We start from the raw sequence: 17,004 nt of genomic DNA, 5'->3' as shown, positions 1-17,004 counted from the left end.
CTGGACCTTGATAGAACCCAATCGTAGGCCCGCATCCACACCCGCCTGGAGAAAATGGAGAAAACGTCCTAACTGAAACTCTTCCGTTGGAGTCTTCTTGGTTTCACACCAAGACACATATTTTCTCCAAATACGGTAGTAATGTTTAGACGTTACTCCTTTTCTGGCCTGAATAAGAGTGGGAATGACTTCTTGATACACGCACGGCCCATGCTGCAACAGATCCTCGCGAAGAGGAAGAGGCCGAGGATCTTCTATGAGCAACTCCTGAAGATCTGGATACCAAGCCCTCCTTGGCCAGTCTGGGGCAGGCAATGAGGATCGCTCGAACTCCCGTTCTTCTTATGATTTTGAGAACTTTTGGTATCAGTGGAAGTGGAGGGAAAACATATACCGAACGAAACACCCACTGGGTCACCAGTGCATCCACTGCTATTGCTTGAGGGTCTCTTGACCTGGAACAATATCTCTGAAGCTTCTTGTTGCGACGAGATGCCATCATGTCTATTTGAGGAATTCCCCAAAGACCTGTCAACTCTGCGAAGACTTCTTGGTGGAGGCCCCATTCTCCTGGATGGAGATCGTGTCTGCTGAGGAAGTCTGCTTACCAGTTGTCCACTCCCGGAATGAAAATTGCCGACAGAGCTTTTGCATGTCTTTCTGCCCAGAGGAGGATCTTTGACACCTCTGCCATTGCCGCTCTGCTTTTCGTTCCGCCCTGACGGTTTATGTACGCGACTGCTGTTACATTGTCCAACTGGATCTGTATGGGTTGATCTTGAAGAAGATGCACCGCTTGTAGAAGGCCGTTGTAAATGGCTCTCAACTCCAGAACGTTTATGTGAAGACAAGTTTCTTGACTTGACCATCTTCCTTGGAAGCTCTCCCACTGTGTGACTGCTCCCCAGCCTCGGAGACTTGCATCCGTGGTCACCAGGATCCAGTCTTGAATCCCGAACCTGTGTCCCTCTAGGAGGTGAGAACTGTGTAGCCACCACAGGAGCGAAATTCTGGCTTTGGATGACAGGACTATCCTCTGATGCATGGGATCTGGACCACTTGTCCAATAGGTCCCACTGGAATACTCTGGCATGGAATCAGCCAAACTGTATGGCCTCGTAGGCCGCTACCATCTTTCCCAACAACCGAATGCATTGATGAATCAACACTCTTGTTGGTTTCAGAACCTGTTTGACTATTCTCTGGATTTCCAGAGCCTTTTCTACTGGAAGAAACACCCTCTGTACTTCTGTGTCCAGTATCATCCCCAGAAACGATAATCTTGTTGTCTGTTACAATTGTGACTTTGGAAAATTTATGATCCAACCGTGATGTTGAAGTACTGTCAGGGAGAGTGCAATGTTCTGCACCAACTTTTCCCTGGACCTCGCTTTTATCAGGAGATCGTCCAGGTAAGGAATTATATTGACTCCTTGCTGTCGGAGGACCATCATCTCCGCCATCACCTTGGTGAACACCCTTGGTGCCGTGGAGAGTCCGAACGGCAACGTCTGAAATTGGTAATGACAATCCTGCACTGAGAATCTCAGATAAGCTTGATGCGGAGGATAAATGGGAACATGTAAGTAGGCATCATTTATGTCCACTGACACCATGAATTCCCCCTCCTCCAGACTGGAAATCACTGCCCTCAGAGATTCCATCTTGAACTTGAACCTTTGCAGGTAGAGATTCAGTGTTTTCAGGTTTAGAATTGGTCTGGCCGAGCCGTCCGGCTTCGGAACTACAAATAGGCTTGAATAAAACCCTTCTTGTTGTAACAAGGGAACCAGGACAATGACTTGTTCCTGACACAATTTTTGTATTGCTGCTGCTACCACTTCCCTGTCCGGGACAGAAGCTGGTAAGGCCGATTTGAAAAATCAGCATGGGGGAATGTCTTGAAACTCCAGTTTGTACCCTTGGGACACTATTTGTACGACCCACGGGTCTAGGCCAGATTGAACCCATAAGTGACTGAAAAGTTTCAGACGTGCCCCCACCTGAGCGGACTCCCACAAGGGAGCCCCAGCGTCATGCTGAAGATTTGGCAGAAGCAGGGGTTGATTTCTGCTCCTGTGATCCTGGAGACCCTGTGGGCTTTTTTCCTTTTCCCCTTCCTCTACCCGCAAAGAAAGGGTAATCTTTACCCTTTTTGTATCTATTGGGCCGAAAGGACTGCATCTGAGAGTGATGTATCTTTTTCGCCGGTGCAGGAGCATATGGCAAGAATGTCGACTTACCTGCGGTAGCCGCAGGAACTAAGGCATCCAGCCCATCTCCAAACAAGGCCTCACCTTTGTACGGGAGAGCCTCCATATTCCTTTTGGAATCTGCATCAGCATTCCATTAGCGAATTCACAACGCCCTCCGTGCTGAGATTGCCATTGTAGCGGTACCAAGAGACCAATATCTTTGATGGATTCTAGCATATACGCAGCAGCTTCTTTGATATGACCTAAAGTTAGGAGTATCTAGTCTTTATCTATTGTGTCAATTTCTGATGACAAGTTTTCTGACCACTTTTCAATAGCATTACTCACCCACGCACAGGCAATGGTAGGCCTGAGTAATGTCCCATTGGCCACATAAAGATTTCAACGTATTCTCTAACTTGCAGTCTGCCGGCTCTTTTAGTGAAGCCGTCCCAGGCGCAAGGAGAATCACCTTTTTTGTTAACCGTGACAAGGCACTGTCTAAAACAGGAGGTGACTCCCACCTTTTCCTGTCCTCTGCAGGGAAAGGGTACGCTACCTGAATTCTTTTTGTAATCTGAAACTTCTTTTCAGGGTTTACCCAGACTCCTTCAAATAAACTGTTCAGTTCATGAGATGGAGGGAAAGTTATATTAAGTTTCTTTTCTTTATAAAAGTAAGCCTTCTCCTGTGGTAAAGGAGGGGGCTCCGTAACTTCTAAAACCTCTTTTATAGCCACAATCATGTATTGAATGTTTTTCGCTAATTTTGGAGCTATTCCCCTGGAATCACTAGTGTCGACATAGAAATCAGAGTCCGTGACGGTATCAGTTTGTACTATTTGTGCAAATGACCTTTTATGTGACCCAGAGGGATCCCCTGTCGATGAAAAAGCAGAACTACTAAAAATCACATCTTCCATGGATTTTCTCCAGGTTTCTGCATGAGACTCAGACTTATCCAATCTCTTACTGATATGATTCACACTATCACGTAATTCTTTCACCCATTCAGGCTCATGGTGTGCCGGCAGTGCCACCACATTACAACTCTGTGTCCCTAAAATGGCTCCCTCAGGGGAAGAGCTCCCTGCCTCAGACATGTCACACACATGCACAATCACACCACAGACTCTCCGGGGCTTATAGGGGACAGACCCACAGTAAAATCTGTCAGAGGGACACAGAAAGGAATTGCCAGTCCACAACTCAGCGCCTAAAGAAAAAATCCCTGTGTCGTGTACTTTGTACAGAGACAAAAAAATACATGTGTCGCGTACTTTGTACACAGAGACTTTCCGCGCTATATATATTGCCAATATTAGGTTATAGTACCACAATATACACTCCCCCCCCCCCCTTTTAGCACCCTGATACTTGATTCAGAAGTGGAGAGTAGGATCAGCATTTCTTCACCTGCTGTGTGCTGGAAGAAAATGGCGCTGAGCAGTCTGCTGGCTGCCTGAGGAGGAAGCCCCGCCCCCTGCAATGGTGTGCTTTTCCTCAGCTATTGAACTAGATATTTATACTAGCGGGGATGTAGGACTGTGCCAGAGCATCATATGCCACCTTTTGCCAGTGAGAGTAGTTTTCATGCTGCCCAGGGCGCCCCCCCCTCCCCGTTGTGCACTGTTATGGATAGCATGCTCGCGCAGCGTTCCCGCTCGCTGCGCGGTACCTTAAGCCGTCACGATGACAGGAGATCCCTCTCTGCAGACCTCCGGTAATACTACTCACCAGTCTTCTGACTTCTGGCTCTGTTAGGGGGGTGACGGCGTGCTGTGGGAGTGAGTGCATAGCCGCAGCTAGTGTTCAGTTCCCTTCAGGAGCTAATGGTGTCCTGTCAGCAAGAAGCAGAGCTATGAAACTATTCAGGAAGTTGGTTCCTACTTCTTCCCCCTAAGTCCCACGAAGCAGGGAGACTGTTGCCAGCAGTCTCCCTGAAAATAAAAAACCTAACATAAAGTCTTTTAGTGAAACTCAGTAGAGCTCCACTAGAGTGCGACCAGTCTGCCTGGGCACATTTTCTAAACTGAGGCCTGGAGGAGGGGCATAGAGGGAGGAGCCAGTTCACACTCTGAAAAACTCTTAAAATGCCCATGGCTCCTGCGGAACCGTCTATACCCCATGGTACTGAAGTGGACCCCAGCATCCTCTAGGACGTGTGAGAAATAATGTAGATTGACTGGACTGTTTAACTATAACAAAATAAGTCAATTTTGAAAACTACCTCACCTCTGTAGTAAGTTGCCATTGTAGGAAGAAGGTGCTTCTCTAACACAGCAGGCACAGTGTGGGTAGCAGCTTGGCAAAGCTGAACTGTATTGATTGGCTGACTGATACACAGGGGCCTAAGGGATGTCATAGTAAAGCTAGGTACACAATGAGGCTAATTCAGGCGCAGTTGCATAGCGGCTAACATATGCGCATCGGTCGGTTTTCTTACTGCACGTGTCTGAGCCGCAGTGCACACGCGCAGCAAGTGAATTGTGATTACGGTTGCCCCAAGGAATTAGTAAAAGTGAGTGACAGGAAGAGAGGTGGGAATGGGGAGTGGTTGGGTAAACGCAGGCGTGTCATGGCCATTCAGATGGTGTTTCCTGTGTATGCATAAATTAGCAGTTGTGATCTTACCTGCTGCTGGAAAGCCCTCAGCGTTCCGGGAGAGCAGCTCAGCCTGTGCGTCTTCAGAGGCACTCAGACTCTGTGACATGTTCTGATTTGCGATGATGGTACCGATGTATCAGCAATTATACGCTGCTGGACGGAAATTATGAGATAGCAGTGTGCGTCCCTATGCTCAGGTTAGCTTCTGCCCATATTAGCATTTAATCGCAATTGCATACGGCAAAGATAGCAACAGCAGCAGCAAGAACAACCGCATCTGAATGAGCCTTAATATGCTATTTTTTGGTTGAACCTACAAACAGAAAGTGAATGCACACACACAGCATAATATCGAGACCTTTTGGCTGATATTTTCTGTCAATGCAGACCAACCGGATAATTGAAGCTGAGCGTTTCTGGCTGTTTTTGAACCATTTTATCTGCGTTTGCCCAAAATGCACTATGCAATAAAACATTCCACTCACCCTATAGGTAAATCAGCCCAATAATTGTATAGTGTGTGCATAGCTTAACTCAAGTGATGGCATTCTCATTTAGACATGTATCAAATCTCTACACAAGTATGAGGCGCTTCAGCTGTGTATGATGGAGTAAGGCGTTAATAGTTTACTTACTACAGGGCTAAAGTTTATGTTGCATAGTTCCATATATTGCCTATGTAGTAAATATATAACAAATGTGCAAAACAGAGCGACAGTGACTACATCATTCAAATTCCTTACATGGTTTATTAATAAACATTGGTATATAGAAATCCTTAATGTATTGCTATATGACTGTATACATGATAACAAATTTCTGATTGCCTTTAAGAGGTGGTTTCCTTAGTCATTTATTAACTATGATATCCCTGTTATTTATGACATTTGTGGCCATCCAGAATTTGGCAGAAGATTGTTAGATCGATATATCTGTGATACTCTAAGTGTAGAGACTGCTGTTGAGATTCTGCAATAAGCCTGGCGCAGCACGTCAAATGCTCCTTAGCAAAGTGTAGGAATATCCCACTTTGGGTACAAAAATGTAACCCTTTGGTGCACAAACTCAGTCCCAATCAGCCTACACCCAGAAATCGTCCCTGTGCCCTCTAGTGGATGAGAAAGAAAAGACACCGTCCCATATCAGAACACTTTCATGTACAAGTTTTGTTTTATTTCTTCTGATGTCTTTAAGTCAACTGAGAAAAACACTTCTGATATATGCAAAAATAAATATTTTAGTATAAGTGGCACACACATTCATGTTTAATACCTTATTGGGTTATGGGATTCCTCTGCACTAGGGTTTAGTAAAGTCATATAAGTGTTTTCTAACCAAAACAAGATTATAGCTATAGTCTTATACCCCTTTCACACCGCAGCTTGAACCCGGTAAATTGCCGATTTTTAAGGTTTCCTAAACGGTTCGAGCTGCGATGTGAAAGGGTCACCTTCAATTTACCGTTTTCAAAATACCGGTATTTTGAAACGGTAAAAAAGCAGGGTCCTACCCGTTTCAGACCCGTTTCATTGTGCAGTGTGAAAGGGTCTGAAACGGTATTTGCAAGCCCCAGAAGGTGATAGGCTGTCTCCATGTGTGATGTCACCAGGCAGAAGCAGGAAATAAACATTTAAAATGACAACCACTGTTTTGTATGGGTGAAATGGGTTCAGTGTGAAAGGTACCAAAACGGTAATGAAATGGTAATATACTGGTTACAACATGCGATGTGAAGGGGGTTTAACTGCTCAGACCCGTTTTAAGAACCGTTTAAAGAACCATTTCAAAAGCAGGTTTTGCGATGTGAAAGCAGCATTAGTAAGGTAACACACATATTTATAGGCCACTTCTTATTAAGTCATTTAGGCAGGCTACTGTAAGCATATGATGATCAACCGAAACAGAAACACTCAATGCTGGCCGCATGTATCAATTCCACTGAAGAATCTACAGTCAAAATTCATCTTGATGAATCCATAGTACCCTGAAAGCTGCTACTAAGGCAGGGCATGGCCAGGACATGAAAGGGCTAAATAAACTACATATAGAATTTGTGATGCTCTGGCCACATCAGATAGTAATATACAGGTTGAGTATCCCTTATCCAAAATGCTTGGGACCAGAGGTATTTTGGATATGGGATTTTTCCGTATTTTGGAATAATTGCATACCATAATGAGATATCATGGTGATGGGACCTAAGTCTAAGCACAGAATGCATTTATGTTTTATATACACCTTATACACACAGCCTGAAGGTCATTTTAGCCAATATTTTTTATAACTTTGTGCTTTAAACCAATTGTGTGTACATTCACACAATTCATTTATGTTTCATATACACCTTATACACACAGCCTGAAGGTCATTTAATACATTATTTTTAATAACTGTGTATATTAAACAAAGTTTGTGTACATTGAGCCATCAGAAAACAAAGGTTTCACTATGTCACTCTCACTCAAAAAAGTCCGTATTTCGGAATATTTGGATATGGGATACTCAACCTGTACCTCAATCATCATATCATACACTGGTAAAACCTCAATAATCACAACAAATATATTGTAGAATTTGAGGTTATCCAATGGCAGGTGACAATTTGATTCCAAACCAGACCAAATATAACAGTCCTTCAGCAGTTTCCAATCAAACTACACATAACTATCAACTAGGGCCCTGGAGAGAAAGGGTGTAATGGGTTTTATAAGCCAGGTCTGTGAAAACTGTACAAAACTCTGGGGTTTTATGGACATTCTGGAAAAGCGGGCAATTATGATACCTAACAACCAATTTCGGGCAGGTGCTAAGGTAATTCTTTGTACCAACAGATGAAGCAGACTGTAGTGCTCATGTTAGCCACTAAGGCAACAAAAAAAATTAAAAGACACATTTTTTTCATTTTTAAAAGTAGATCTCCACTTTCAGAGAATTCTATCTTCCAGCAGATTGTTTTATCCTAACTACACACATACTGTATGCGGCAGCAGGTCTACCATGTAAATACAACTGCATTCAATGCACAGAAATAATCTTATCTGCTGAGTTCACCTCTCTCCAGAAAGATGGGCGGGGGGGATTTTCTGTACCGAAGTACTTGGACATTATAACAACCCCCTGCCATAACACAAGCATTCAGCTGATGCACACTTGTGGTAGATTATAAAGACACATATGAAAATACGCAACACTGGGGTCAAAGGACACATTTGAGGACCAATGAATAGGAATAAGCTGGAAGAAACAATAAATCATTTTGTTACATGTAGATAAGTACATTCCAATCATATCATGTGAAAATGTACAAGGGCAGATTGTGCAACGTGGAAATTGTCCTAGCTTAGCGTCAGCTGGATAGGGTGGGGTAACAAAAGTCCACCTACAGAATGTTGATATTCAGAATGCTGACATAGACGGAATGTTGACACGTCAAATGTGGACAGTGGATCAAATGTCGACACTGACCAAATGTTGAGATTCAACACGTCGGCAATGCGATTTTACTTTGACTCTGAATGTAAGCTTAAACCTAACCGCAGCTTAACCGTAAATAGTCGGTCGACATTATGGCTGTAGACATTCTGAATGTCGACTTTATGACTGCTGACTAATGCTGCTGTAAATTTGTATAGATATAATAACAGCTGCCAGCTAGAGCAGAATACATAATGCTAGCCTGCCTGTCTTTAAAACCACCTGGCTTTTCCTTGGCAGTTTGTGTCTCCGTATATGGAGAGATAACACACCTGTAAACTGAAAACGTTTTGGGGAAAAGATGTATCTAACCTTAGAGGGAGATAGAGTGGATCGATTGCCCGTAGCAACCAATCAGACTATGCTAGATAAATGACAGAAGCTGAGTGGCAACTTCACCACTTTATCACTCTCTAAGGTTTGATACATCTCCCCCTTTGTGTTGTGCGGTATCTCTCCACATGAACTCAATGGCTTAAGGAGAAGTTGGTTTCTGGGATAACACTAGACTGCAAAAGATGAAGAGATGTTGGCAATTCAGTAGATAATGGACTTGTGCAGATTCGCTATAACCAATCATATTAATTGGCAATAATAATAATAACAACAACAACAACACACGTAAAAAACGAAATAATACACACAAAAAAGAGAACAAACTGATATATGTAGTTTGCTATAACTGTGCAACACAGTCTTTTCAATCTCGTCTATACATGGACTACGTCCAATTTATATCGGGAAAGTGACTGTATCGTATATGACAATACTAGTGGTTCTGTCTGTGCAGAAGCTCACGTAAGCCCCATAAATACAGCAAAATATGACTTTACTATAGAAAATGCCACAGAAATGTTTGTTTCCATAGTAAAAATAACTCTCCAAATCTATATGTATAACTGAGTTTATGCAGATTAATGAACACTGAAATTGAACAAAGCCAATGACAACACATGTTCATCTAGATATATATGTCAGAAAAAGGAAAGTTTCTTTATGTTATCTCCTTCACATTGCTGCTCCCAGTAACTAATCACCTAGTGCTACTGACATCTGTGGTTTAAACCATACTCCCCTATACATACGCTTGCCATAATATCCCTCTGAACCGGGACACCTATGATACACAGGTTCAGTGTTTGACTAAATTCAAGCCTGTATTTCACCTGCTTTTAAATAGCCACAGAACCTGTGTAATCATAAGTTTCTCGGCCTAACTATACATCATATAGTCCTCACCACTAAGACTCTCCCAATCCTATAGGGTAGTACAGCAATAATAGAACAGAAGTCAGCAGAGACCGTAACACTAGTCTACTCTATGACAGCACCTAACAAAGGTGGTAATGTAACAGTGCTAACATAGGCAGTAATCTGATGGTACTAACATACTGTTGGCGGTACTGTGATGGTAGTAGCATATGTGGTTATGTGTCAGAACCCATGTAGCAATAAGTTAATACTGTGAAAATTGGCTGCAAAGCATTATCTCAAACTACAGACACACAAAAAGAAAAACATAAATAATAATGTAAGTAAAATACTCCTTAATATATTGCTCCACAAGGGTTGACTGAGGTCTGGCAACCCATATTTCGACTCTCCACCAGTACCCTAAACAAAGTCCCGTCTGCGCACATGCACAGCTTGTACCGCTCCGTCCCATCATCGTACATGAGCTCCCCTGTAGCAGTAGGTAGTCGGGAAGGCATGACCATCACGCTGCCATTCAGAATTATACTGTTCTCCTAATGAGATAAACACATAAGAGGTTTGGGAAATTACAATCATGTTAACAACTATGAGACAAAACCTGTATGCTCACTCCTGTTTGTTATTGGATACTATGTGCACATGACAATGTATATATCAGGCCAGCTCTCACACTGCACATACATAGCAGAGGAGTAAATGGGAATTTGTTTCTCTGCCCTAACTGTAATGCCTAGTGACAGACACACAGGATGGCCGGGTTGGTGGGGTAAAAGTTCTATGCATTATTTATAAAATTGTGAAGAAAGAAATGTGCTTCCCGCGTTCTTCATGTCTTTAACAGAAGGATACTAACAAAAATGAATAAATGCAAAATGATTCTTCAATTAAATGGATTATACCCTGTCCACGCACAATGGAAGAAGCTATTTTGTAGGCTCAAACAATGGGGGTCATTCCGAGTTGTTCGCTCTGTATTTTTTTCTCGCAACAGAGCGATTAGTCGCTAATGCGCAATGCCCGCAGTGCGACTGCGCCAAGTAAATTTGCTATGCAGTTAGGTATTTTACTCACGGCATTACAAGGTTTTTTCTTCGTTCTGGTGATCGTAATGTGATTGACAGGAAGTGGGTGTTTCTGGGCGGAAACAGGCCGTTTTATGGGTGTGTGCGAAAAAACGCTACCGTTTCTGGGAAAAACGCGGGAGTGGCTGGAGAAACGGAGGAGTGTCTGGGCGAACGCTGGGTGTGTTTGTGACGTCAAACCAGGAACGACAAGCACTGAACTGATCGCAGATGCCGAGTAAGTGTGGAGCTACTCAGAAACTGCTAAGAAGTGTCTATTCGCTATTTTGCTAATCTTTCGTTCACAATTTTGATAAGCTAAGATTCACTCCCAGTAGGCGGCGGCTTAGCGTGTGCAAAGCTGCTAAAAGCAGCTTGCGAGCGAACAACTCGGAATGAGGGCCAATATGCTGAAAACTGCTGCCCATTCACCAAGTAAGGACCGGTGTCATCAGTGTGCCTCATCTATCAGCAATGTGATTATCTAAGAAATCAATAGGCAGCATACTTGTATCGTGATATCCTTCCTATAAAATGTCTGCCTCCGCCCTGGAATATCAATATCTACAGATACATGCATGCGCTAAACGTATAAGAGGAAGATAAGACAGAAAAGATTAATATAAGAAGTAATTAAGCAATAAATGATTCCAGGAAATTTATAATCGCTGAAACTTACAAAAATCTGTAGCAACAGAATGTCAAGGAAGGGGATGTAGTGTGCTTGTCAATCAGGATACTGAGAAGCATTATGGGGACCCTGGAAGGAAGGAGCCAGGATGCCGGTAAATGTGAGTTGTTACTTACACCATTTCACACTCGCCGGCAGTGCAACTGTAAACATGATGAATTACCAGTACAGCTGTACTGTCGGGGTCATAGAATGCTGCCTGCCATCCGGGGTCACAAAATACTTGTCGATATCCTATTTGTATGCAGAAGTATTAGAAATATTTACAAACATAATGATGTATATTTAGGGGTATATTCAATTGCGGTCGAATTCATGAAAATGCCGAAAAACGGGTCATTTTCGACACAAAAAAACCTGTCGAATTTGATTCGACAATTCAATACAGTACTTTTCGACAAAAAACCTGCCGTTTCATTTTCGACTTTTTGCAATTCGACTTTTTGCAATTCGACATGTCTGTCATGTTAAAAATGCGGCTTTTCGACAAAAGTATATTCAATTGAAGAATGTCGATTCGACAACAGTGCTTTTCGACAGTCATTTCGTAAATTTCATTCCGCCTCATTTTTCTGTCGCGAGGTGATAAATTTTTTTAATAACATGTATTTTTTGGTGCTTTTTTGATTGCTAATAGCATATCTCACAAAAAAAAGAACAGCGCTGGCACTTTTACATTAAAAAGTTATTGATTTAATACCACATATTAAAATACATCTTACATATCCATACCATGTAAAAACAATTATAATTAATTATAGTATATATCAATTATTCTATATATCCTGCAGGATAAATCCTGCTTTATATACCGAACCAGAGAAAACCGTTCCTCACTGATTTTTTATGTACGTATTGTCCTTTATAACAACTAAGGAAATTAGCTGGACATATGCATTGAGTGGTAACATTCACACGTTCATGATTTACTGTTAAAAGCATATAAGGAAGTAATATCTAGCTTTAATATTCAGCTGTATACGTACATAAATTGATATATACTATAATTAGTTATAATTGTTTTTACATGGTATGGATTGGATATGTAAGATGTATTTTAATATGTGGTATTAAATCAATAACTTTTTAGTGTAAAAGTGCCAGCGCTGTTCTTTTTTTGTGTGTTTTCCATTTTGTATTTTTAGGCTAAGAACCAAGCCTTTTGAACGTAGCAGCAGGCACTTTCACAGTAACAATAGCGCCAGACTATCTCTATTTAATAGCATATCTATTTATATTTGAAGGGATTATCTACTTGGTTTGTCTATTTATGAGCCACAAGTATTATTTAATCGATTTTTTTAAAAGAATATAATTTTTTTTACTGACTACAATAATAAGAATTTACTTACCGATAATTCTATTTCTCGTAGTCCGTAGTGGATGCTGGGGACTCCGAAAGGACCATGGGGAATAGCGGCTCCGCAGGAGACTGGGCACAAAGTAAAAGCTTTAGGACTAGCTGGTGTGCACTGGCTCCTCCCCCTATGACCCTCCTCCAAGCCTCAGTTAGGATACTGTGCCCGGACGAGCGTACACAATAAGGAAGGATTTTGAATCCCGGGTAAGACTCATACCAGCCACACCAATCACACCGTACAACTTGTGATCTGAACCCAGTTAACAGCATGATAACAGAAGGAGCCTCTGAAAAGATGGCTCACAACAACAATAACCCGATTTTTGTAACAATAACTATGTACAAGTAATGCAGACAATCCGCACTTGGGATGGGCGCCCAGCATCCACTACGGACTACGAGAAATAGAATTATCGGTAAGTAAATTCTTATTTTCTCTAACGTCCTAGTGGATGCTGGGGACTCCGAAAGGACCATGGGGATTATACCAAAGCTCCCAAACGGGCGGGAGAGTGCGGATGACTCTGCAGCACCGAATGAGAGAACTCCAGGTCCTCCTCAGCCAGGGTATCAAATTTGTAGAATTTAGCAAACGTGTTTGCCCCTGACCAAGTAGCTGCTCGGCAAAGTTGTAAAGCCGAGACCCCTCGGGCAGCCGCCCAAGATGAGCCCACTTTCCGTGTGGAATGGGCTTTTACAGATTTTGGCTGTGGCAGGCCTGCCACAGAATGTGCAAGCTGAATTGTACTACAAATCCAACGAGCAATCGTCTGCTTAGAAGCAGGAGCACCCAGCTTGCTGGGTGCATACAGGATAAACAGCGAATCAGATTTTCTGACTCCAGCCGTCCTGGAAACATATATTTTCAGGGCCCTGACTACGTCCAGCAACTTGGAATCCTCCAAGTCCCTAGTAGCCGCAGGCACCACAATAGGCTGGTTTAAGTGAAATGCTGAAACCACCTTAGGAAGAAATTGAGGACGAGTCCTCAATTCTGCCCTGTCCGTATGAAAAATTAGGTAAGGGCTTTTATAGGATAAAGCCGCCAATTCTGAGACACGCCTGGCTGAAGCCAGGGCTAACAGCATTACCACTTTCCATGTGAGATATTTTAAGTCCACAGTGGTGAGTGGTTCAAACCAATGTGATTTTAGGAATCCCAAAACTACATTGAGATCCCAAGGTGCCACTGGAGGCACAAAAGGAGGCTGTATATGCAGTACTCCCTTGACAAACGTCTGAACTTCAGGAACAGAAGCCAGTTCTTTTTGGAAGAATATTGACAGGGCCGAAATTTGAACCTTAATGGACCCTAATTTGAGGCCCATAGACAGTCCTGTTTGCAGGAAATGCAGGAAACGACCCAGTTGAAATTCCTCTGTAGGGGCCTTCCTGGCCTCGCACCACGCAACATATTTACGCCAAATACGGTGATAATGTTGTATGGTTACATCCTTCCTGGCTTTGATCAGGGTAGGGATGACTTCATCCGGAATGCCTTTTTCCTTCAGGATCCGGCGTTCAACCAGCATGCCGTCAAACGCAGCCGCGGTAAGTCTTGGAACAGACATGGTCCCTGCTGGAGCAGGTCCTTTCTTAGAGATAGAGGCCACGGGTCTTCCGTGAGCATCTCTTGAATTTCCGGGTACCAAGTCCTTCTTGGCCAATCCGGAGCCACGAGTATAGTCTTTACTCCTCTCCTTCTTATGATTCTCAGTACTTTTGGTATGAGAGGAAGAGGAGGGAACACATACACTGACTGGTACACCCACGGTGTTACCAGAGCGTCCACAGCTATTGCCTGAGGGTCCCTTGACCTGGCGCAATATCTGTCCAGTTTTTTGTTGAGGCGGGACGCCATCATGTCCACCTTTGGTTTTTCCCAACGGTTCACAATCATGTGGAAGACTTCTGGGTGAAGTCCCCACTCCCCCGGGTGAAGATCGTGTCTGCTGAGGAAGTCTGCTTCCCAGTTGTCCACTCCCGGAATGAACACTGCTGACAGTGCTATCACATGATTCTCCGCCCAGCGAAGAATCCTTGCCACTTCCATCATTGCCCTCCTGCTTCTTGTGCCGCCCTGTCTGTTTACGTGGGCGACTGCCGTGATGTTGTCCGACTGGATCAACACCGGCTGACCCTGAAGCAGAGGTCTTGCCTGACTTAGGGCATTGTAAATGGCCCTTAGTTCCAGGATATTTATGTGAAGTGACGTTTCCATGCTTGACCACAAGCCCTGGAAATTTCTTCCCTGTGTGACTGCTCCCCAGCCTCTCAGGCTGGCATCCGTGGTCACCAGGACCCAATCCTGAATGCCGAATCTGCGGCCCTCTAGGAGATGAGCACTCTGTAACCACCACAGGAGAGACACCCTTGTCCTTGGAGACAGGGTTATCCGCTGATGCATTTGAAGATGCGATCCGGACCATTTGTCCAGCAGATCCCACTGAAAAGTTCTTGCGTGGAGTCTGCCGAATGGAATCGCTTCGTAAGAAGCCACCATCTTTCCATGGTTTAAACTTTTACTCTAAGCAGCTCAGAAGAGCCACCTAGATTGCACCCTTCTCGTTCGGGCACAAAATCCTAACTGAGGCTTGGAGGAGGGTCATAGGGGGAGGAGCCAGTGCACACCAGCTAGTCCTAAAGCTTTTACTTTGTGCCCAGTCTCCTGCGGAGCCGCTATTCCCCATGGTCCTTTCGGAGTCCCCAGCATCCACTAGGACGTTAGAGAAAATGGAGAGTTCAGTGCATACGTTTTTCAGTTAGAAGGGGTGTTGAAAGTGTTAAAAATCCTGAAAAAAATTGTGTGGGGTCCCCCCTCCTAAGCATAACCAGCTTTGGGCTCTTTGAGCCGGTCCTGGTTGTAAAAATATGGGGGGGAAATTGACAGGGGTTCCCCCATATTTTAACAACCAGCACCGGGCTCTGCGCCTGGTCCTGGTGCAAAAAATACGGGGGACAAAAGACGTAGGGGTCCCCCGTATTTTTAACACCAGCATCGGGCTCCACTAGTCAGAGAGATAATGCCACAGCCGGGGGACACTTTTATATAGGTCCCTGCGGCCCTGGCATTAAATCCCCAACTAGTCACCCCTGACTGGGGTACCCTGGAGGAGTGGGGATCCCTTAAATCAAGGGGTCCCCCCTCCTCCAGCCACCCAAGGGCCAGGGGTGAAGCCCGAGGCTGTCCCCCCCATCCAAGGGCGGCAAATGGGGGGCTGATAGCCTTTTGTGTCAAAAAAAAATATTGTTTTTTTGCAGCAGAACCACAAGTTCCAGCAAGCCTCCCCCGCAAGCTGGTACTTGGAGAACCACAAGTACCAGCATGCGGGGGGGAAACGGACCCGCTGGTACCTATAGTTCTACTACAAACAAATACCCAAATAAAACAAAACGCACACACCGCGATAGTACAACTTTATTACATATATGCACACCTACATACACACATACTTACCTATGTTGACACGAAGCAGTCAGTCCTCTTCTCCAGTAGAATCCAAGGGTACCTGTAAATAAAATTATACTCACAAACAATCCAGTGTAGATCGGTCCTCTTCTTTAAGTTTGTAATCCAGGTACTTGGTAAAATAAAAAAACGAAAAACCCGAACCACGCATTGAAAGGGGTCCCATGTTTACACATGGGACCCCTTTCCCGAACTGGCTGGACCCCCTGTGACTGCTGTCAAAGAGGGTCCCTTCAGCCAATCAGGGAGCGCCACTGTGCGCGCCTGAACTGTCACTCAGGCGGCGCACTGGAGATACAATGTAGCGCATAGGCGCTCCATTGTATCCAATGGTGGGAACTTTGCGGTCAGCGGTAGACCGCGAGGTTAAGTAGGGTCACTCTTGTGGTCTACCGCTGACTGCAAAGTTCCCTGATTGGCTGAAGGGACCCTTTTTGACAGCAGTCACGGGGGGTCCCGCCAGTCGGGGAAAGGGGTCCCATGTGTAAACATGGGACCCCTTTCAGTGCGTGGTTCGGGTTTTTCGTTTTTTTATTTTACCAAGTCCCTGGATTACAAACTTAAAGAAGAGGACCGATCTACACTGGATTGTTTGTGAGTATAATTTTATTTACAGGTACCCCTGGATTCTACTGGAGAAGAGGACCGACTGCTTTGTGTCAACATAGGTAAGTATGTGTGTATGTAGGTGTGCATGTATGTTATAAAGTTGTACCTTCACGGTGTGTGTGTTTTGTTTTTATTTGGGTTTTTTTTTGTAGTAGAACTACAGGTACCAGCGCCCCCCCCCCCCCCCCCCGCATGCTGGTACTTGTGGTTCTCCAAGTACCAGCTTGCGGGGGAGGCTTGCTGGGACTTGTAGTACTGCTACAAAAAACAATATTTATTTTTTTTGCACTATGGCTATCAGCCCCCCCATCCGCCGCCCTTGGA

The 17,004-nt window shown here is 44.1% G+C and overlaps 1 protein-coding gene across 1 annotated transcript in view; it reads right to left on the bottom strand.

Moving 5' to 3' along the window:
- Window positions 1-5,952: 5,952 nt before the first annotated feature.
- Window positions 5,953-17,004, bottom strand: part of SGCB (sarcoglycan beta) — a 70,708-nt gene continuing 59,656 nt past the window's right edge. Inside the window, exon 6 of the mRNA XM_063920946.1 lies at window positions 5,953-10,023. Coding sequence (XP_063777016.1) covers window positions 9,823-10,023 — 201 coding nt within the window. The 3' untranslated portion in view covers window positions 5,953-9,822. The remainder of the gene's footprint in view (window positions 10,024-17,004) is intronic.

The sequence above is a fragment of the Pseudophryne corroboree genome, chromosome 1 (assembly GCF_028390025.1).
Source record: "Pseudophryne corroboree isolate aPseCor3 chromosome 1, aPseCor3.hap2, whole genome shotgun sequence".
NCBI lineage: Eukaryota > Metazoa > Chordata > Amphibia > Anura > Myobatrachidae > Pseudophryne > Pseudophryne corroboree.
The sequence above is the reverse complement of the archived record's forward strand: the minus strand, read 5'-3'. Positions and strand labels throughout refer to the sequence as shown.